The following is a 23,246-nucleotide window of genomic DNA, read 5'->3' as shown; positions in this document are numbered from 1 at the left end:
CTAAATTATTCTCTGATACCTAAGTTCAAACTGTGCAAAGCTAAAGAAGCTGAAAATCAATGCACTTTTAAAGTCATTAGAGATCATAAGTGAAATAAGTCTGCACTGCTTTAGCTAAGCTTTTAGTGTGCTGTGCTATTATTATAAAATCAGCCTGAATCTGCATTAATTTCACAGTCTTTTTCTCGAAGAAGCCCAAGGGTGCATGATGAATAAAATGTAAATTTCAGAAGGCCGTGTTTTTATTGGTGAAAAGGGCAGTGGGCCATGTAGTCGGAGCAGTGACCTGCGTGGTGGCCAGCACTTGTACAAGGAGCAGGCAATATAGATTCTGGTTATTTTCCAGCATGAGAAACAAAGAGCCACGGAAAGTTGAATGGGTCTCCCAGGAAGCATTCAGAGAACTGTACGTTGTCTTGTGTACGTGAGGCGTTAGGCCAGATCTCTGATGCATCTCTGAAATCACAACTTGGAAAAGTCATAAAGATTTTATACGACTCAGAAACCCAATGCAGATAAAGGTTTGCCTTATATGCACTGTTGAATACACTCAGAGTAATAGAGCATTTGTTTTTGTTCGTAATCAATAATTACAAGTTTGTGCAGGATGTGGTGTATTTCTTTGCATTTAAATAGCATCAATGTATATGTATACATATATATATGTTTTAACAACCCAGAAGAGATTAGATCTATTTATTTGCTCACATTTCGAGCTCTTGGAATTTATTTGCTAATTTGCCCTTGGTGTGAGGATTTTATTATTTGCTGCTTAAAAATCAACGCTAAAATTTGAAATCCAAAGGCCAAATGCGTGGATGCCCTAAGTAAAGATAATCAGCCAAGGAGAAAATGTAAAATAGCAACTTTTTATTTTAGAAAATGCAAACTAGATCTTGCTAATTTCAACCCCCCCCCACCGCCCCCCGTGGCTAAAAAAAAAAAAAAAAAAAAAAAAAAAAGAAAGAAAGAAAAAAAGGAAAAATAAAAGTACCTAACTACTTTCCCCTCATCTCCATTTTAAAAAAGAAACTAGTCAATAAATAAATCTTTCTGCTTCGGTCAGATTAGCAAGTCCGCACTGTGAGTAAAAAGCCAACTAAGATAAAGCCAAGAGAGAAGTTGTTGATTTTTATGTACTACTGAGAACAGTGTCGTCCTGTGGCAGTTCTCGTAGACTGTGTTGGTTTAACAAGCGTCCAACCCTTTTGTCTTGTTGTTTTTTGTCTTTCCTGCTCCCTGTCCCCTTGTTCCCCACAGGCTGTGCGTTTGTCACATTTTCTACAAGGGCAATGGCACAGAATGCAATCAAAGCCATGCATCAGTCTCAGACCATGGAGGTACTGTATCATCTGCCCTTTCTTTGTTTTCTTTGTGCAAATGATGGGGAATGATAAAGCAGCTCTCTCCTGCGCGGATTGTTCACGTGACAATCACGGATTGACACTTGCACTATCTCTTCATTCATTCATATTCATCCTCTCTCTCTCTCTCTCTCTCTCTCTCTCATCCTCTCTCGCTCTCTTCTCTCTCTCTCTGAATTTTTCCCCTAATGACTTGAAATGCATTTAGTAAAACCTTCCACTTGCTGTACATTATTTTTTGAGCCTTTTATTGCAGTGGCCCAGGCCCTGCAACGTAGTGTCACGATGCAATTTAAACCAAGAATCATTCTCGATCTCTAAAGGATCGAATCTGTTCCTGGTCCAGGGTTGGTATGGAGTAAACCTTAACAGCCCTCACTCCAAATTGCAGCCTGCCCTGTGTCCGTCACAGGGTTCTTTTTTTTTTTTTTTTTCTTTTTTTTTTCCTCTCTCTCTCTTTTTTTTCTTTATTCTTTTTTTAAATATGGGGTCAAGTTCTCTTCAGTCCAACAGAATTGTGCTTTTGCATCAAGAGTGTTGGGAGAAAATTAATACTTCTCCTACATTGTTTAACCAGAAAATATTAACGTTTGAGAATTCCTTGAAAAACGAGATTTGTCTTTTTACTAAAAAATGTGCAGTGAAAGAAACATAAAGGCTCAAATTTGGTCTCCTAATGAGAGATAGTGGCTTTGGGGGAAGATAAATACGCTGATGCGGGTGTTCACCCACAACCGTAGAGAGACGGCTCTGTCTAGCCTGTGATTTGAGTCTGGCCTTTCAGAACTTTGCACAAAAGCATTCCAAGAGTGATATGCTGTTACTTACTCGGTATTGTCTGATAGAACCATTTGGGAATGCATGTTCTGCCGTACTTGTATACCGTGCCTCTGTGTATGGGTGATCTGTTCCAGAGGTGGCCCTGTGGCGTTACCTGAAGTTACGTTTTCACCTTCCGAAAAGCAGAATATTTTCGATTTGATTTAATGTGCAAAAATTTCTTTATGGATTGTTTGCGCTTCTTTTTTACCTCCATTTTTGGGGGAGGGGTTATTTTTTATTTGTTTGTTTTGTTCGTTTTTTGCAATGCTGCATCTCCCAAAGCATGCTGGGAGCTAAGTGATCATTCTGCGTCATGTTTTGTGGGCAACTTTTTTTATAGTGAGCCGAAAGGTGGGTGGACAAGGGGGGCAAGAGTGTGCATGGCCTTGTCATTAAGTGTTCACTGTACTTTTCTGAGTTTTGATATCAGCATTGCAAAGCCTATTGTCTTTTTCGAGCTTCATTTTGACTTTGATATTCCTAACATATTTTATATAATCACTGTGTTTTCCTTTCAGTGCAATGCATTTTTAAGATACTCACACCCCCCTACCTGAAGGCAAGCTCAGGTGAAAATCGGCCACAATAGGAGATAATTAGCAGGACTTTGAAATTCCTAGGGATGCAGTCTTGTACGACACGCAGTCACAGGTTGATGCTGTGTTTGTCCCCCACTTTCTCTTCGGCTGTTCCATTATTGGGGATCAGTCTGAATCCCAGCTACATTTCAGTTTGGAGAGAAAAATGAAAGTACCATTAGGGAAAAAAAAAAGTCTTCACCTGTATTTATTATCTTCCATACATGCGCTTCATTCATAATTATTTTATTTCCTGTAACTTAGTGATTTGTACCTTAGATGATTTTTTAACCTACATTCTTTCAGCTCTAACCCAAGTGCCTTCATCTGGGCCCCTGAGTACAGCTACAGAGGATGCTGGTCTGTGTTCTCCTGTGTTCCTACAGGGAGAAAGTTCGGGAACGTAGCTCAGACCTGGGTATGAACCCGAACTAAGGAAGAATAGGCTCAGAATGAAAAGAATCTGCTATAGAGAATGGGGCATATTCTTTCTAAGAAATCCTTGATCCTTTGGTTATTAACGTCTCTATTACAATTTAAAATCAAATTTGGTGCATTTGTTTTTCATTCTGAACACCCATGCTCAGAGGGGCCTCAGACATTTAAATGTCTTGTTGAATTGAAAAATACTGAAATAGAAGATTATATATTATGCAGTCACGTTATAGTTGTCCAACTGAAGTTCATCAGGGGTTTTTTTTGTTTGTTTGTTTGTTTTTTTTTTTAACTAATTTTGTTATTTTCAGGACTCTGGCTCACATCTGTAACCAAAGATGTGTGACCTAAGAAATTTGAATTCAAAATGATTTGAATGTTAAGGTTTAAACGAACATGTTCTTAAGAATAATTAATTTTTATATCGTACCTTCTATTTTTCCACTTTCCTCCGATCTATGCCCAGCCCATTTTTCCTTTTCATGGTTTAAACAAGTTCTTTTGAGCCTAATTTTTTGCTTTTATATAATTTTTTTTTTTTTTTGTATTTAAGGAAGAAAAACACAACAGTAAATGTACTGTTAGGAGGAGATGCTGTCATTTGTTATGGAACAAATTTGATACAGCAGTAACAACCCTTTCCATACAAAACCCTCCCTCTGTATAATCTCCATCTTCAGAGTATTTTGCTCACTTTAAAGTGGAAATACTGAAATATGGAGCAGAAGAAGAAATATGAAGTATAGATTTTTTTTTAAGGTGGAAATATTATTTTTGTGTGGTTGACATTTAACATTGTGTCCTGTGACCGTGGCTCAAGAGCTGAAGACCGATACGCTCGCTGGAGGTTCACCACTGAAACAGCCACCTCATTTTTCTCACATTGTTTTGGTAATACCAGACCCGCTAGCCTCCCACCTTCACAGCTACACCCTCAGTAACTACCAAAGGTTATAAGGGGGGGGGGGGGGGGGGGAAGGCACACAGGTTTGTTTTCGAGGAGAGAGAAAAATGACCCAAAGGAAAGGGAAAGAGCTCGTTTAAATGGGAATATAGAATTTCTGAGAGGGGAGAAAGAAGTCTGTTATCATGCTGAGTTTCAACAAAAGTTGTTTTTTTTTTTTAATCAGCTGGGTAGAACTATTTCTTTTTATCTCAGCAAAGTGTAAAGGACTTTAATGGTGAGGAGACGTGTAGGCAAGCCATGGTAAGAGGGAGAGGGAGGGAGGGAGGAGCTCGTGTCTCTGCAGAATGGTGGCCAAAGTCTCAGAGGTGTTCTGGGAAGGAAGTCTTCATGCTGGAGGCCATTATTTTCCCAAATGATCTTATCCACTTCAAACATGACATGAATTCATCCTATTCTAGAACCCTGAGCCATTCCCTCACGCACTGCCCCTACTCCTTGCCTTTTAAAGGCAATGAAAACTGAAAAGCGTCTAGAATGGTGATGTCCAGTGAGACAAAAAGCCAAGTCGGCGCCTCCTGCCATTTCAGATCCAGCTCCTCTTGCTAGAATATGCTTCTGAGGCTGGTGGTTTGTGGTAGCCCCGGGCAGGGTGGAGAGAGGAGATGCGTTAGAGAAGGAAGGGAGGCCCGTCCGCAAACACCACAGTTAGGTTGGTCGGGGCCTGCGTTCTCTCTCTCCTTCCCTCATCCACATTCCTAAAACAACCCACTTCTCCCCACCGATAGTGCCCAGTCGGGAAGATCCCCGCGCTCCTGAGTTCAAAAATGCATCACTGAAAATGGGAAAGAGTGAACAAGAGACATGAGCGAGGGACGTTTTCGTCCCCATTATGGCATCTCTCCTTCTTTGTCCCCTGCTCACGTGTGGAAACAGGCAGACACACAGACGACTCTGTCTGTCAGACGAGCGGAGCACGAAGCTTAATTAAAGAACGTTGATAAGGTGTCTTGTCTCTGAGGAGGTCCCGGAAAGGTTGGAGGAAGACACACGAAGAGAGGAGGAGAGGCAGTTTAATAATCAGAGCAAGAAAGCAAATGGCTGCACCGACCACCAGATCCCCAGAGAAACCAGTGACAGTATCTGGAATTTTCTGTTGATGGTACTGGTCAGAGAAGAAGAAGGAATATCAAACCGTTTTAAAACCATTCCAGACCGTTCCGTGTGCTCCACGATAGTGGAGAAAGCTAGACCCGGTGCTGAGTGTCACGAGAGGCTTCCGCCAGGCGGTAACCCCCTCTTCACTTTCCGCTGTGTCTGACCACAGGGCTGCTCCTCACCCATCGTAGTCAAGTTCGCGGACACTCAGAAGGACAAAGAGCAAAGGCGCCTCCAGCAGCAGCTGGCGCAGCAGATGCAACAGCTCAACACTGCCACCTGGGGGAACCTGACGGGCCTGGGCGGACTCACCCCGCAGTACCTGGCGGTAAGTGCTGGGCCCGGGCCGCGAGGAGGGGGCCGTCCCGCCCCCCTGAGTTCAGAAAGAGTCCGTTTGGGGGCTCTTCGAGTCCCAGGACGTTAGTGAAGTCGGCCTTGACGCCCGTTCCTTTTTCCAAGTTCAATCGATTAGCTTCGGGATGTGACTCGTTTAACTCTGGCCTGGCCCAGGCCGCGGAGTCCCACGGGGCGAAATTTCTGACCGGTGTGGCAGGGACCGCTCGCGGCCTTGCCTGAGAAGGGGGCGCGGCGCGCTTGCCGGTCACGGCGACACTGAGGCGGGCGTGTCGCTGAAGGGAGGTTAGTGCGGTCCGCGTGGGGACCGGCGGGACCCCGTTCACGCTTTGACTCGGCCGTCTCGGCTCTTCCCTGTGGAGCTGTGTTGACAAGATCAGATGTTTCTTCCTGTAGTTGAAACCCCCAAATGAGATCCTCCTTCAGGACGAATAAACCCAGTTCCCTCAACCATAGTTACATCGGTTTAAACTTTCATTTTCCTGTCATTCCTTGTGCCCCCCATTTCTGTCAATATCCGGAGTAAAATACAGCGACCAGAATCGAAGACAATTCCCCCGGTGAGATCTAAACAGCACAGAGCAGTGGCCCCTGGTGTGGACTTGAAACGGTCTTTTTATTATTATTATTATTATTATTATTATTATTATTATATGAAATTTATTGTCAAGTTGGTTTCCATACAACACCCAGTGCTCATCCCAAAAATGCCCTCTTCAATGCCCATCACCTCCCCTCCCCTCCCTCCCACCCCCCGTCAACCCTCAGTTTGGTCTCAGTTTTTAACAGTCTCTTATGCTTTGGCTCTCTCCCACTCGAACCTCTTTTTTTTTTTCCCCTCCCCTCCCCCATGGGTTTCTGTTAAGTTTCTCAGGATCCCACATAAGAGTGAAAACATATGGTATCTGTCTTTCTCAGTATGGCTTATTTCACTTAGCATCACGCTGTCCAGTTCCATCCACGTTGCTACAAAGGGCCGTATTTCATTCTTTCTCATTGCCACGTAGTACTCCACTGTGTATATAAACCACAATTTCTTTATCCATTCATCAGTGGATGGACATTTAGGCTCTTTCCACAATTTGGCTATTGTTGAGAGTGCTGCTGTAAACATTGGGGTACAGGTGCCCCTATGCATCAGCACTCCTGTATCCCTTGGGTGAATTCCTAGCAGTGCTCAGGTCATAGGGTAGGTCTGTTTTTAATTTTTTGAGGAACCTCCACACTGTTCTCTAAAGAAACTGTCTTAATGCAGCCTCACAGCGGCCCTTGTACTAACCATGTCGCACGTGAGGCAGAAGGCAGCTAACGCTGGTCTGGGTTGTCATTGGTTTTTACTCGAACTACTGCCGAACCATGGTGCTCCGGCCCCTTTTTCCACGTTGGCACCTGAACACGGGACTTCACCTTGATTAATATAACTTCCCCTCTTGAGTCTGGGTGGCGTGTGCTGGCCTCTCTCAGCGCGCACGTGTGGGTGTGAGTGTGCGTGTGCGTGCTCCACGTGTGTTCTGCCCCGATCCTGTTACTTGACACGGTAACTGTCCCCCTCGGGATCGCGTGGTCCGTTAGCCTCACCTTGTGACAGCCCGTGCACTTCCGTACGGCAGTCCTCCCTGGGATCTCGGAAGGTAAGAGCCTGCCTGTACCGGTGCAGACGGAGAGGCTCAGAGGGGCTCCGCAGCGTTTCCAAGACCGAGCTGCCGGCGGGCAAGTGGCACCTCAGTCCTCCGTGTGCTCTCTGTGCAGCTGGCTGCGGCCGTGGCTCTTGGCCCTCTCCCGGCCCACCCTGCCCGCTGCCCGGCGGGGTCTGGCTGTGATAGCCACTCGATACGTGTTTGCTCACCGAGCGAGGCGCGCTCTCCTCCCGTCTTCATCTGAGCCGTTAACAAAAGCGTGGCCTGAGTTGACTAGGCGCCTTCTAGCCATTTCTCTGTCATAGCCACAAAGGCACCATGAGAGATCTCCTCAGATGTCTTGCCAAGATCCGTACATGCCGTGCCGCATCGTCTTCTTGGTCTCGCCACCTAAACTCGTACAAAACAAGAAATGAGTCCAGCTTAACGGTGATTCGGTTTTCCCGAACTTGTGCTTTTCGGTCGTTCACGGGACACCTGTTTAATTGCATGTACCAGAATTGGTATCAGGGATCGATGTCAGGCTCCCCTTCTTGTGATTTCTAAGAAACCAGCTTCCTACTCCGTCATTTCTAAAAACCAAGACACCTGTGCCTGTCCCCAGTCTCCTGGCACATCTCCCATGCCCCACGGCTTACAAAAGTCTGTGGCACGTTTCTTTGATTGCATCTGCAGATTAGTTCTGTACGCTGAAAGAGAATTCATCTCAGCCTCGCAAAAACATACTTTCATATGCTCTTAACTGTGTTTGTTTCTGCCACGGCTTTCCATTCTTTCTCTGCCATATCGGTCCTGCCCCTTTCAGTTGGAAGTCCCGTTTCTTCGGAAGGGCCGTCGGCCTCTCAGGCCTTCCCTCCTTCTGTGTTGAGGGGTAGATTCTGACTCTGTCCCACCCGAGGATGGTTATCAGTGGGTGGAACCCTTGGCAATCGTTTAAGGACACTTCCCACGAGTTCCACGCACCTCAGTTGGCATTATTAATTCCTCAAAATGGCCTCAAAGCTAATTTAATTTTACTTCCCTTTAATTTTTAAGCATACCTAATAGGAAAGGGAGTGAGGGCTCACAATCGCAAGAGAATGGGAAACCCAAGATACCAGACCAAGATAAAGGATTTCTATCAGAGCGGTTCATCTCTAACTTCTTCCTCCTCGTGTGTGTCTCTGGGTCTGTGTGTAATCCCCAGACAGTCTATCTCAACAAGTCAGGAGGGATGAGTGAACATCGCTGGCGTTTTTTGTTACCTGTCACTGTTAATCCCCGTGATATCATTGTGATTGAGACTCGGGTTGAATCAGCCACTGATACTCCACTCCACTTGGTGATTTTAAGTCCATGGAGAGATGCTCGGTTTTGAATCCTACCCTACTGTAGGCCTGGTTTTGCACTGAACTGAAAAAAAAAAAATCTACCCTTACCCAGAGCAAGGACAGTGCTGTGTGGTTCTGCAGCACTCCAAATAAATTCTGAAAGGTGTTCTTGAAGTCATGAATTGGTCCTGTTCCTCCTGAGCATATAGTATCATAACATCTCTCAGTAATAAATTTGACGAATTTGGTATCCACGTACATTTGCGTATAGAACTACGTGCTTGTTCCTATGTCTTTGTTGATCTACCTTATCCAAAAGAGTATCAGTAAATCCAGGTTAATGGTATAGGACGGAAGTTAATCTATAATTCAGCTGAATCAGACAGATAAAGGAGCCCTTGAGGACAGCAGCCACCTGCCTTTACCTTGTGATACCCCCTGACTGAGGGTGGGAGGGGAGGGGGGTGTTTTTGAAAGCTCTAAGGAAAAGCTCAGAGATCCTGATTTTAACTTGGGCTTTAAAAGATGACGACGCATCTGCCCAGCGTCATTGTACATCACACCAGATACTTGTAAGTTTTGACAACTAGTATGTTCCTCTCTGCCGGTGAAGACCACCTTAAAATTGTGACCGTTGTCTTGGTCGTGTGGTCACCGGCGTAGCTGCGCCCACCTATGCTTATGTCCATAGTTACCGTGGTGATGTCTCTGTTGGCCCAAGAGTCTTTGAGTTCCGTGTGCTTCTCACGAAGGACACCGAGCGGGGAAGGAAAGTGGGAGAGCGAGGGATGGGCTTTGATTGGCAGAGATGAGTGGTGGTGACCGCTAGGCTACAGAGAGAGCATTAGTCACGCCGCGTTGGTTTCTGTAGATTTAACACCTGGTTGTTAAAAAGACTAAATTGATTGTTTTAAGGCAGCAGCGTTACTGAGCTTCCCCAGTGTCTGTGTTTCTTAATAGAGATTAGACATTAATATGGATTTACAGCCCCGACTCTGGGAGCCTTCTGTCCGTGAATAGTCGCAGCAAGCGGCTGGGTACGCGCGAGGGAGAGCGGGCGGGTCCCCATGTGGCTCGGCGTGGCCCCGTCCTGTCCCTGCCTTGGTCTGACGGTCCGCTTTTCTCTCTGCAGCTCCTGCAGCAGGCCACCTCCTCCAGCAACCTGGGTGCGTTCAGTGGCATTCAGCAGATGGCTGGTAAGTCCTGACACGTGCCTTTGCTGTTGAGCGTGCTGCTGTCCGCATTCGGGGTGGGTTCAGAGGCAGAGAACGCCAGCAGGGAAGACGAACAGACAGCGATTAGCGGCCCTGTTCACTTTCTGACTTGGGTGTGAACACGAGAGTCCGCCGCTGGGGAGTCACTCGGGAGTCACTCTCCCACCTTGGGCTTCTCCAGCGGTGGGTGGGAGCCAGAGAGGCCGAGAAGCCCTGCGTAGCATCCTCAAGTGTTGCGTTTTGGTTTTGGTTTTGGTTTTTAATGGGATTGATTGCGGGGGAGTTTCCAACAAGGTTCCTCTATCCGGGGGGCAGCCACCATGATTGACGTCCTTCTAAAATTTTAATAAGAAGCAGTCAATAAATATTCTGACCGCCATAATGAAAGCCAGGATCGCAGACCTATCTTTGATACAGTTTGCCATCCCTTGATAACCACAGACAATTAACAGGGTGCCTTTTTTTTACTTCAGTACCCCGGTTGACAGAATTGTGCATCAGAAGCTTTTATGTGGAAGTATAATCTTTGTTCTTAAGAAAATCAAAGTGGGGCTGGATTTGAAAGCTGGCTCGTAAAGGATTTCTTTTTATAATGAGCTGTGTCAGTAGTAACTGAGGTGCAGTGATTAGTGAAGAAAGGTCACTCCTACTGTGTCACCTTCCAGGCTGATATCCTAACTTACACGGGGCCAGGGAAGGCGGCCCACGCAATAAATCAGAACACAGGTGCCATTAACCTGCCGTGAGGAACAGCGAGAAGGCTCTTCCCTTGTTTGATTCCAGAAAGATGGGGGAGAGAGGGCAAGGAGAAGAACAGATTTTTGGCACATTAGAATCAAGCACCATTTGTTTTTAATGAAGGACAGACACCCTGAGTCAATGAAATGAAACCTGAATGTGCAGAATAAAAGCCAGATTTCTTTTGCTGTCACTACGAAACTCCTTTTTTCTCATTTTTTTTCCTTTTTTTTTTTTTTTTTTGCTCCCCAAATAAATATCCTTGGTTTTGTTTGTTTCACTTTGAGTGGATCTGGAAGGACTTCCTCCTCACATGGGTTCTGTGATCGTCAGCCCAGCCTTCCCCTGCGGCCCCACAGGCTCATGGGAACCTGTTGTCTGATGGGATGTATTGACCTGTAGGGGAAAAAAAACAAAACTGCCGACTTACTCATCGGGCTTTAAATCTTCTCGCACTGCCAGCTTATTTTTTTTTTTGTTTTTTTGGGGGTTTTTTTGTATAATACTACTTTTTACTTATTAGGAAAAAATATATGTTAAAATGGTAAATTAAATCATTCAGCAGTATCTTTATGGACACAGTTTGGGAAGCTGGCTTTAGAGCGAGGAATCCCATTCAAAGGTTAATTTTTAGTTCTGTGAAGGGAATCAGAGAGTCATAAGTAAAATATTCAGGGAGTTTTCTGCGTTTTAAAGAGAAAACCTCCAGATTGTAAGCTCTAAAATAAATGTGAAGATTTGTCATATTTTCAGCCAGTGCAACATTTATTCTTCCTCCTAATAGTATGGACCCACCCAAATCCGAAATTAGGGTCTTTCCTTCGAGGAAGCCTCCGGCTCTTTCACTGCGGCACTTGAATTATGCAGAGAAGGTCACTGGGTCCTGAGGCTACTACCAAGCGCGTCTTCCCGGGTGGACACAGCGCCCTGTCATTTGTCATTAGACTCTGTGCTCCTCTGCCTTGACCACTGCAGGTCAGGATGTTAGCGTTTACATGCTCTGCGTGCTCATTTAAAAACTAAGGGTATCTGGGAGTGACCTTAGAAGGCGCATGAGCAGATGGCTAATTTAAAGCAGTCTGTAAATGCTCTGGGCCTTCCAGAATACCCCATTCTTGAACCTTCTTGAACCTTCCACATAGAAAATTCAGCACACTAAGTCCGTACAGGCTGTGAAATCAAATGCTGAGGGGTCCATTAGCTGCCTTAACATCACCTTGAATGTTTAGAGTATCAAGGATGTAAATGTCAAGGCTCCATCTGCTTGGTGAATTCCAGAAAGGGGGTTTCTTCCTTCATAGGGATAATCAGGTCTTATCCTCCTGAGTATTTGAAGCTCTGTAGTTGGAGGGTTTTTTGTATATATATAAAATCAAGTTGTACGGCCTCCTGCTCTTTTGTTTTCTCCTGAAGCAGGACTTAACTTTTGTGTTTGCCAGTGACCCAGACCAGTATTCTAAAGTGAGCTGGGGGGCTGGGAATAGAAGTACCTCTCTGAAGGAGGCTTCCCTGACTCCCCACAGGCGGGTGGGGCACCCTAATGCCCCTTCCTTCCTCACTTTCCTCCCCCACCTCCAAGTCACCAGGCCCCAAGACTGGAATGGCCTGGGCTGAGGAACTCAGCCAACTCAGTAGAGACGTGCTACTGACTATTTCTGAGCGGATGTGTGAATAAATTTATAAATCGACAAACGCAGATTTGTATTTTGGATACATTCCCAGGGGAGCTTAACTTAAATGCCCTGTTTTTTTCAATTTAAGAAATTTGACTTTAGCCTTACACCTGAGCCCAGAAAACATTATATCAACTAATGGCAGTATCTTCACGGGTGAGCTGGCGAGGATTTGGCAGTAGTCGGTGCAGTATCAAACATGTTACCAAGTGCGTGGACGTGACATCCGGTAGAAACGATACGAAGAAATCCAAGAGCCCATTTATCCCAAATCCCACCTAGGTTAAGATGCTCGTGGAGGGCTGAGGATGTGGCACAGCCCAGCTGGGCACCTCCACAGTTCACATGCCGTCTCTATGTCTTACGGAGCCACGTAATAAACCCACTTGTAAAACTCAGTCCAGCTTGGAACGCTGTCCCCAAAGAGAAAGAAACGTCATTTCAGAAACCAATAATATTTTTTTGTGAACAACTCTCAAAATAGAATGGTCTATCCTTCAGGAGATTGAGGTTTATCACTAGAATCTAAAATGTCTCATTTCAATGACTAAAACACTGTCTGCTTAAGGAGAAAATAAAGCCAAAAAAAAGAAGAAGAAAGAAAGAAAAGAAAAGAAGAAAAAGAAAGTTTGGATGACAAGTCACTAAGTATTTGTGTCAGTAGAATCGCATGAGACATCAACTATGCTTTTTTCCCCAAAAGAATTTACCATTTTCCTTTCAAGCTAAAAATAACTTCACATGTGTTTCATGATTTTATAGAAGGGGGCCTTTAGTGAATGTGGAATTGAAAAGCAGAAGCTGGGGCGGCCCGGGTGGCTCAGTCGGTTAGGCCCAGGTCATGATCTCACAGTTCGTGAGTTTGAGCCCCATGTTGGACTCTGTGCTGACAGCTCGACGCCTGGAGCCTGCTTGGGATTCTGTCTCCTCCTGTCTCTGCCCCTCGCCTGTTCATATTCTCTCCCTCCCTCCCTTTCTCTCTCTCTCTCTCTCTCTCTCTCTCAAAAAATAAACATTAAAAAATTTTTAAAAATAAAAGCAGAAGCTAGATTAGGATCAAATCTTTAGAAGCTGAATGCATTCACTTACACTTTTGAAGCATCCTTGATTGATACTATTTTCCCTCTAAGAAAACCTCTCAGAAAAACTTGCCCATTCCTCCCTCAACTGTAATCTTTGTCCCATGAATTTCTGTAATCTCAGAAACTTGAGCTAAGAGTCTGGATTTTTTTTTTCTTTTTCCTGAAGAAAAAGGAACAAGGGAAAAGTGACTTTTCAGTCATTAATTTCTTTATAACAGCTACCATCTCCAAAGAGCATCGTGGTACATAAACAAGGGTAATATTTTACGATTTTGTTTTGAAGAGCTCCTTGGAATAATCATGCAGTTTATCCTCGCAGCGGGCCAAGCACAAAACCTGCACTTTGTTACTACGTTGTGGTTGGGAAAATGAAGTATGTAAAGGTTAAATGACTGCGTGGGCCCACAAGTCCAGTAAGGGGCATAGTATGGGTTCCCAGATAGCACGAGGCTGAGAGGGTCATTAACAAACTTGCCCAGAGTCACTGTGCCAGTAAGTGGCAGGTCCAGGTTGCAAATACATCCAAACCCTCACTCAGCTCCCTACTGCCCAGAAGCCTGAAACGGCGCTCGGTGTCTCAGCAAATGCAGATACATTCGCATCAGCGCGGGCTGTGGCGACTTTCCTCTGCAAAAGGTTTAACAGGCCAAGTAACAAATCCAAGCCCTGGATCAGTGATGCAGAGAGCAGTCCAGAACTGTGCGAAAGGAAGAGATTCAGAGACAGTAACAGGAAGAGTGCCTCGCTTCATTCTGGAACGCATTTCACGAGCCTTGGGCTGTTTTTTGTTAGGGCAGTTGTTTCCTTTTCCCAGCGTGAGGAAGTGTTATCAGAGAAGTTAGAGACTTTACTACGGAGCTACAAGGAAGAGTTTATCTGTTGATACGCGAGAGAGGACTGCTGTATTTCCCATATTCAGTGAAGCTGGCAGTGATTCTCTCCCGGAATATCTGATCTCGGTTTTAAAAGTAACAATGAGGGGGCGCCTGGGCGGCTCAGCAGCTTGAGCATCTGACTCTTGATGTCGGCTCAGGTCACGATCTCACTGTTCATGGGTTCAAGCCTCAAGTGGGTCCCTGCACTGGCAGTGTGGAGCCTGCTTGGGACCCTCTCTCTCTCCCTCCTCCTCTGCCCCTCTCCCATTGTCATCCGCATGCGCTCTCTCTCAAACTTCAAAAACAAAATTGTTTTCAATAAAGTAACACTGAAATTGTATGGTGCAAATGTTGGCTTCCAACAACAAAACAGGTCTCCTTTCATCAGTTTGCCATCCTGTCTCCAGAGAAGACCATCCCGGACCGTCTGTGACGAGGGGAGCAGAAGGGAGACTTTTGTAGTGGCCTGTACACGGGAGGGCCAAGGGGCTCGCGCTGGAGGCCCCCCGAGTTGTGGGGTGCGCATTTTGGATTCGCGAAGATGGCCTGGCCTTCCTGGAGCGGAGCCTCCCACCCTCTCACCGCAGACGCTTCCTGCGAATGTGCTAATAGGCCTTATGAGAACATTCCATAACCACCCATCTGTCACTTTTTAACAGACCTGATTGGCAAGCACTTGTAACAACTGACATCTGTTCTCGCTTATTGATATGCAGATTTATGGTAATTGCTACGAACAATAAGACACAAAATTACCTAAGGTGAACATTAAATTAAATTTTCATGCCCTTCTCCTTATAAATAATTTTTTTAAATCTTAAATTTCAAGTAGGCATATTGCACATCTGTTTCGTACATCATTTCTTCGTTTTGGGAAGGAGTTTTCTTTTCCCAAGTAATGAATGAAAAGTTGGATGCCTGTATTTCCCCAGTTTTTGTGTTTTTTTTTTTTACCACCTTGATCCTGGCACACTGTGGGATTTCATAAAATGTATTTAAACGTTTTCTATTTCTAGTCACCCAGATTATTGCCCCTAGTTTGCAGGGTGCCCCTCTGAGCAGAGTGCCAGGTGAGGTTAAAAATGGTTGCGATATCGCCACGTGCCAGGCCCCAGCCCGCTTCATGGTGAGGCTGCCCCGTCTGGTCGCCCCTTCCTATCGCTGTGTGGGTGTGACCGAGAGAGCCACCCGCAGGCAGACAACCAGGAGGGTCCGTGACTCAGGGGAGAGAGGAAGGAACAGGGTGGCTCACATACCCCAAATAGACAAGAAAGCTACCGGAAAGGACAAACAGGAACGCAGAGGGCCCCAAAAGAAGGCTGGCAGGCAGGGGCCGCCAGTGTTGTCTGGGCCCAGGGAGGGAGCAAGTCTATGGAGGAGAGGACCCGCGCCTCCCGAGCAGGCCAGCGTGCAAGCGTCTGGAGGTCAGAGAGCCCGCGGACCGTCCCATGTGGTTCCAAGGGAGAGGAAGGCTGGCCTCACGTAGCTTCTGGGTTGCTTTCCCTAAACGGGGCAGGTGCCTTTTCCAGAACAGCATGGCCCCCGGTGCCCTACCCTCATTAGGACATAGCACACGTGGGATGTCCACACTGGTCACAGGAGCACAGGGGCCCAGAAGAGCCAATACACCCGCTTCCAGGCTTGTGTGCTGTGGGCAGTGAAGGGTCCAGATCCGTGTGTCCTGGGGGAATGTCTGGGGCTCTCCACCCACCCAGGACGGGCCCTGTGGCCAGGGTGGCACAACAGTAGCACCTAGAAGGACCTCGCCGCTCATGGGAGGCTATCTTCCCGGAGGGGTGCACAGGAGGATGAGCCTCGGCCCTCTGCCACATCGGACAGAAGGTCACAGGGAGGGGAGCGGGTGCCTCGCTGCCCCGCAGCCTGACCAGTGAGACCCACGGCAGGGGGCGGGGGGGGGGGGGGTGGCTGTCCTGCTGCCTCAGCCCAGAAGTTCTTGGAGAGTCTCTGGCTTCCTTCACTTGAGCTAGAGCTGTTTCTGTCCTCAGTTTCTCTCCCCGGCAGGCAGTCCCATGCCTTGGTTTCCTCCGATTCTCCATCATAGCCATTGCTCAGGCCGGGGCCTCCCCCCACCCACTATCCCCTCGAGACTCCCGCCTCTCACCTGCCACGTGGTAGGCGGGAAGTTCTTGGTCCCTAGGATCTGTCACCAGAAACAGGCGCATGCCGGGCCACACACACCTTCACACGTGATCTTGGGGAGTTCGCAGCCCCCGTGCGTCCCCTCGGTGGACTGCGGTTAGGGACGCTGAGTTAAGGTGATGGACGTGCGGGAGGGACACAGTCGTGCGACACGCTTGGGGCTTTGAAGGAGGTCACGGCCCATCTGTTCCCTGAGGAAACTGAAACCAGTGGTCTGTGGTGTCAGGGATTCTGGTAATGGCTGGAAAAGGAAACCACGTTAAGCAGTTAAAGGATTGAGAACAAGACGTAGGACACAGGTATGGTGTGGTTCCCGGTTAACATCTTAGCTCCCAATGGAGATGGCGCACCCAGGGCCTTGCCCCCCGGGGGCCTGGAGCACCAGGCCCAGCACCCCTCGCCCATCCCCCTAAACCTAAGGGTGCCACGTTGAGGGAAGCGGAGCCCGAGCACCAGGAGGAGGAGGAGGGACGAGCTCCAGGTAGAACCAGAAGAACAAGGAGCACGCGTGGGGAGGCCGGGTGGCGGGCAGAGGCCAGGCTTGCCGTGAGAGAAGGCACGACGCCCCTCTCCTCTCTGGGCCTCCGCGTTCTCTCTGCACAGTGTGTACAGTGTCAGTAGTGACTCGGTCACGTGCGTTTGTTACCAGTGCTGAGCAAGGGCGCATATGTAGCGTGAGGAACATGCCTGGCACATGCTTTATTCTTAGCGCCATCATCATCGTGGCTGAGGCGATGTCGCTGCATTTTTGTACCTGGCTAAAAGAGCCTGTGCTGTTGGCTTCCTCTGCACTTGGCATTGTTCTCTGTGCTTTGCGTGTATCGAAGACTTTAATCTCTCAACCCTCCAGAGGGGTGTCGTGTTTTGGTCCCACCACACGCTTAGAGAATCTGAGGAACATACAGCTGGGCCAGTTTGCTCAAGGTGACAGAGGTTGTCGGGAGGTGGGGTGAAGCCAGGATTTAAACCCAGGGATCTGAGAGCAGGGCCCGCGCTCTCGGTGACCAGCCTGCACCGGCTCTAATGTGGCTCCTGTCCCCAGCAGAGGATGCTGTGTGATCCCAGCCCTAGCAGCACAGGACAGGGTGAAGGAAGGGATGCCTGCCTCTGCATTAGGAGAAGCAGAAATATGGGGGTCAGTGCTGGGAACTGGTCCTCACTCCACAAAGTTGGCAAGGAAGCTGCCCTGTCGGCCACCGCTCACATGCTCAGCGCTTATTTCTCAGGGGTCGGGGGTGTCATGAGAGCTTTGCAGGGTCAGCATACAGGACCACAAAAGGCCTAGAGTGGAAGGATTGGCGTGGTCCTCCACTGGGAAGCCCCTGCCGCCTCAGCTACCCAGTGCAGCGCTCATCCCCATCAAAGACTACGGAGAATGAGCTCCTGAGTCTGGGCCTCTTTCCAGAAACAGATGAAGTAAGATCACCCTCCAGTCCCTCTCTTCTTGCTCTGATACAGAGCAGCCTTTCTGGGGGCAGGCGCTGTCTGGTTTTCCACGTAATCCTTCCTACTGTGCCTAGGGTCTGGCCTAAGGCGGCCTCTCCATAACTGCCTAGTGGATGGACGGATGATGGTTGCATGGATAGATGGATGGTTGGATAGAGGGGTGGGTGGATAGATAGGTGGGTGAGTGGACGGGCAGATGGATGGATGGACGGACAGACAGACAGATGGGTGGATGGTTGGATAGGTGGGGAGGTGGGTGGATAGATAGGCAGATGGATGGGTAGAGGGACGGATAGACAGATGGCAGGTGGACGGATGGACAGATGATGGATGGATGGACAAATGAATGGATAAATGGATACATGGATGGATGACAAGAACGTGGGCGAATGGACAGACAGATGGATGAGCTGGCAGACACACACAGGTCCTCCTGCTTGCTGCCTCTCTCCATCTCATCCTTCTCATCTTCTTTTTTCCCCAAATCCCTCAGATGCTGCCCATCACCATGACCACTCCTTTCCACTCTTGGTCTCTGCTTCCCTTGGCCCATATTTTCCTTTCCCTTGCAGTGTGACCACTGAACACAGTTGGCCCCACACACACTGTGGCGCCCCAGAGCTGCAGTCCCCTCTCTAGTTTGCCAGATGGAGGCAGGGAAAGGCCAGATAGGATTGCAGACACTCTCGGGTGGCAATGTGTGGGAACAAAGGTAGAGGGGACATTGTGGAGGACACACCAGGCTTCAGCCCTGGGTTTCCAAACAAAGAGGACAGTGAAATACAGACCCCAGTGTTGTCAGCTGGGCTCTCAAGAATGCCAGCGGGTGAGATCAGGAACACACATAGTTCTGATAAATACTTGTAAAATGGATTAATGAACAACTGAGGGAAACAGTAGGTAAAGCTGTTATAAATACTGAAGGACTAACAGCGGAGAAAATGAACACTTGGTTGGGTCTGTGGATGGTACTCGTACCTGCCGTTAATGAAAATTTCATCCTGTTCGATGCCCCGTCCATTCATTCTGTGTAGATTCACCCGTCACCCACCATGTGTACAGCTGTGAGTGTGTATGTCTGTCTGTTTAGGTGGACTTGAAAATCAGACAGGCTGTTTGTCCTCAAAGAGCTCAGTATTTAGTTCAGAAGGTAAGAGATACATATGCATAAGATCAGGGTAAGATGTGGTGACTGCCATGGGGTTATAAACACCAGGACAAGTGAGTTTGCAGCTGACACAAAGAAGGGGTGTGTGTTGAAGGCAGACTCTCAGTCTTCTTCTGAGGGAGGCTGGGAGGTGTGGCAGGATCAATGCCCCAGACTTGGGGAGTCCACCACCATTTGCCCTGACGCCTCGGCCCAGGACCTGAGTCCCTGACCACTTAGTTGTGAGCTAATAAGTTCCCTCCAGCTCTGGAATTTCCTCCGTGCCAGTGCTGTGGCCCACACTTGGGGCGGGTCAGGGGCGATGTCTTGGAGGGCCCCCTGAGCTCACCGGGAGAGTGGTTCTGCTCACCATTAACTGATGCCAGGCGTGTGCTGCAGATTTTCATTTCGGTCCTAAACCATCCCCTTGTCAGCACAGCTCTCGGTCAGTGACACAGTCGGTCACGTGGTTTACATCATTACAGCTTTAGAGGGACCGTCAGTCACAAGAAGGCCAAGAGAGGACAGACGGGTCAGAACAAATGTACCTCAGTCCTCTCAGCGTCGCTCAGGTGTGAAGCACGTTAGAGCCCCTGTCCAGAGCTGAGCCCCTGGCTGTGTCCGGGTGGCTCTGCCCTGAGGCTGTGCAGCTCCTGTGCTTCCCCCATTTTCCTCAAGCACCCCAGAAGAATAAGACCAGTGCTTTCTCAAGTCACACGTTCTTATAGATAGGACCCTGTCTGACCCTTGATCAGAGGGAAGGAGGGAGAGCCTTGTTCCGAGTTGCACTGACAGGAGAAAACAAGGTTGCAAAGTCTACACTCTTCTTGCAGAAGTTGACAGGATCCCTCAAGTACTTGTGTCCTCAGAGCATCCCCAGGACCTAAGTGGATTTTGAAAAACAGGTGTTTGGCGGTTGGCTCTCACCCTCAGCCAAGAAGGCTGGGCATCTCCTGGAAGAGGACAGAGCGTTGTTCTCAGCAAAATAAGGAGCCCTCTTGCAGCAGAGGCATCAGGAACTCTTCTCTGAGCAGAAAGAAGATGGAGGCAGCCAGGACGGAGGAGCAGATAAGCGAGCCTAGCTGCCATGCTGTGAGCGGTGCTTAGGTGGAGGGCTCCACACCCATGGCTGGTAGCTTTCACGGATGTGTTGCTAGAACATTCTCTCACCATTCCACCCACCACCACCCCCAATGAATAAGGACGCTGTGATCTGGCCAGTCTCTCTAAGGCAGATTAAATTGCTCGGTAGGCATTTATTAAGTACCTGGATTTGAGACATGAGAAGAAGGTGAAATTAAGCTGATTACTTAACTCTAGTGTTTGTCTGTATAAAATTTCTCTGTACAGGGAGAGAACCATTGTGTCCTGCTTCTTAAAGGTACATTAGTGTGAAGTGGAGAAAGACTCAGAGACCCTTGGACTGAGATAAAAATGGAAGAGGCCTCAGCCGATCCCACCCTCACGTTCTTGTAAAGTTTCACTTCTCTCTGCTGTTCTTTTCTTAATTTTCACTAGCCAGAGATTTGTCCTGGGTAAACACGATCCTTCTTTAAAAAATAGATGCCTTTAAAATGCAAATACAAGCACATTACAAATAAAAATATAACCACGATGCCATTTTTATTTACCCATTTTCTTTTTATTCATGAGATGTTATTTGAGTCCCTACTAGGGTCCCATTTAGACTTCACATTTAAAATAAGTCTGGAGAGAGGATGTCAGTGGCGATAACCACCATGAGGGTCCCTAACTCTCATCGGGTGTTTACACTGTGCTGAGTGGTTTGCATCCATCATCTCTTTAAATCTGCACACTGCCCTTGGAGGCAAGGCGCAGTTAGTGGTGCCGCTCACTAAGCAAGCAAGAAAGAGGGTAAGTCATTGGCCCAGGGTCACAGGGCTGGTACAGTGGCAGAGCCAGGAAGCCATCGTAGCAGTTTAGGTTCAGAGCAGGAGCGAAGTACTGCTTCCTCTGGAATTCCTTCTTCTCCGTGCAGCTGACGGGCTTCCCAGGAGCCCTTCCTCCAGCCACGGGGCCCCAGTCTCACGAGTTCTGTACTGCTGCCCTGTCGTGGTAGAAGGCTCCGGTGTGGCCAGTCTGCACAGAACCGTCCTGCTCTTTCCTCGAGCTCTCTGAAGCGCCAGGACAGGGTGGTTGGGACACGTCCTGGGTTAGGACAGGCAGCGCCTCACACGGCGGGCGGCTCCACTGGCAGGTGTGGTGACTCACGGGTCACCGGGGCAGCGGCACAGAGCGCGCCATCCCAGGGCCCGCCGCCCGGGGCCTCTGATCCTGTCACCCGCCCTCACGCTTGGAGCCGGGCCGCGCGGGCCTCTTGCTAAAGTGGCGTTTCTCTCCCTCCACAGGCATGAATGCTCTGCAGCTACAGAACCTGGCGACGCTGGCAGCCGCCGCGGCCGCGGCCCAGACCTCAGCCACCACCACCAATGCAAACCCTCTGTCCACCACGAGCAGCGCCCTGGGAGCCCTCACAAGTCCGGGTAAGGCGGCTGCTCTCCTTCCCGGGACGCGGTGGGGATGGCGCCCGGGGTGGGGCCGGATCCCTGGAGAGTTTCTTAAAGACACCAAGTTCGAACGCACGTGTGTTTGATTTTCCCACGAAGACAAAGAGGAGGGTTTTCCCAGAGAGAACCCACCGAGCCGGTGGGTCTCCGGCCTTCACCGTGCTTGGTGGCCGTGCTGTCGGTCACGCTGCTCAAGCTGGCACCTGGTGTGGGTGTGGGAGGAGCCTCCCTCGCTTCCTGGTGTTCGCTCTGCTTGTTAGCGATTCGAGGGTCCTCTGTTGAATCTCAAAATCCCTAATGATTCCAGGGTTCTGTTTCACACCAGCTCCATGCTTCCCGCTGGCTCTCAAAACCCACGGTCCGGAGGGGACCGTCCTTGCCATCGCCTCCCGGTCGCGTCCCGGGCTCTGTAATTTCAAGTCTTTCTGCTCGGAAATGTTGTCGCCTTATTCAAAAGCAGATGCCGTTTTCCTTTTCATACGAGCCAGACATAACGCGGTTGCTTAGATACCAGCATTTGTGTCTTAAAAAAATGTTTTGCTGGCTTTTCTTCCCCTCTGAATTTTCGAGACCTTGCTGGATGAGCTCCCTTCCCCACCCCCGCCTCTGCAGATCCCATACCCTCTGCCGCCTGTGCCCCAAAGATGAGCTGCTTGGTGACCGAGCTTGCGTGTGCTCGTGCGGGGCTCTCTTTCGGGAAAACACAAGATGAAAACACGGCTTTCTTAAGGCTTTTGGGGGCAGGAAGCGGTGAGCCCGTGCGACAGCCAGAAGCCGCGGCCCGTGGTTCGTTGCTGAAACGCTGGGTGTCTAATCTGTCTCCCCATGAGGACCGTCTGCAGGGAACCTCAGAGACACTTAGGCGAGGCTGGGGGTTGGGGGTGGGGGGGGCATCCTCAGGCACGGTGCTCTCCTAGCAGCACAGGGGTGCGTGGACTCCGTTTTCTAGAATGCCTTCAAACGTGTCCATTACCCCATGGGGGCCTCATTTGGGGCAATAGATGGCATTTCCGAAAATTCAACCTGAGGCCCTTTTTTCCCCAGCAAACTAAGTTATAAATCTAATGCAATACGTAAACCTGTTACTTATACAAATCCTTAAGTGACCCTTGTTAAGCAATAGATGTTTTGACAGAAACTCCCCCTGTAAAAATAATAGTGATTTTTCTTAAAAGCAAATTAAAAATTTGACCTCACCAATTTACCTGTTTTATAAATCAGATTGAAAAGTAATTTCTTGGGATGCCTGGGTGACTTGGTCGGTTGAGCCTCCGACTTCGGCTCAGGTCGTAATCTTGCAGTTCGTGAGTTCGAGCCCCGCGTCGGGCTCTGTACTGACAGCTCGGAGCCTGGAGCCTGCTTCGATTCTGTGTTTCCCTCTCTCTGCCCCTCCCCCACTCGTGCGCGCACGCTCTCTCTCAAAAACAAGTATTAAAAAAATTTTTTTAAGTATTTTCATAAATAAGAATGTTTTTCTGTCCACGAGGACAATGAAATGACTACGTTAAAACAGCGCAAAGTATTTGTCATACACACATTTTATTGTGTCTTTAGTTAGAAGCTCGTGTTTTTAACTATAACTTATTTGGAGAGAAAAAAACTAAGTCATTTACAACCTGTATGCTCCTTTATTTGCTTATATAAAAATAAAGATAGCTGTGTTTTTTAAAACACACTTTGCCTTTATTTAGCAAAAGTATATTATTATAGTTTTCCCAACCTTGGCCTTCATCGTGTCTTCCTTTTATCAAGAGTGACCAGCAGAAACTAACCAAATCATTGGTAGTAAACTGGAGGAAAAACAAGAAAACTTTTCCTTAA

The 23,246-nt window shown here is 48.2% G+C and overlaps 1 protein-coding gene across 16 annotated transcripts in view; it reads left to right on the top strand.

The window, feature by feature from the left end:
* Nucleotides 1–23,246, top strand: part of CELF2 (CUGBP Elav-like family member 2) — an 832,193-nt gene that overhangs the window by 761,691 nt on the left and 47,256 nt on the right. For 15 of the 16 annotated variants that reach the window (XM_019460830.2, XM_019460833.2, XM_019460824.2 and 12 more), the window contains 4 exons: nucleotides 1,261–1,340; nucleotides 5,431–5,589; nucleotides 9,695–9,758; nucleotides 21,267–21,401. In XM_019460830.2, coding sequence (XP_019316375.1) covers nucleotides 1,261–1,340; nucleotides 5,431–5,589; nucleotides 9,695–9,758; nucleotides 21,267–21,401 — 438 coding nt within the window. The remainder of the gene's footprint in view (nucleotides 1–1,260; nucleotides 1,341–5,430; nucleotides 5,590–9,694; nucleotides 9,759–21,266; nucleotides 21,402–23,246) is intronic. The other variant, XM_019460834.2, reaches the window with a different exon arrangement.

This window comes from Panthera pardus, unplaced genomic scaffold (genome assembly GCF_024362965.1).
Source record: "Panthera pardus isolate Hobbes unplaced genomic scaffold, ASM2436296v1 HiC_scaffold_6, whole genome shotgun sequence".
Classification (NCBI taxonomy): Eukaryota; Metazoa; Chordata; class Mammalia; order Carnivora; family Felidae; genus Panthera; species Panthera pardus.
Note: the sequence above shows the minus strand (reverse complement) of the source record. Positions and strands in the feature narration are given on the sequence as shown.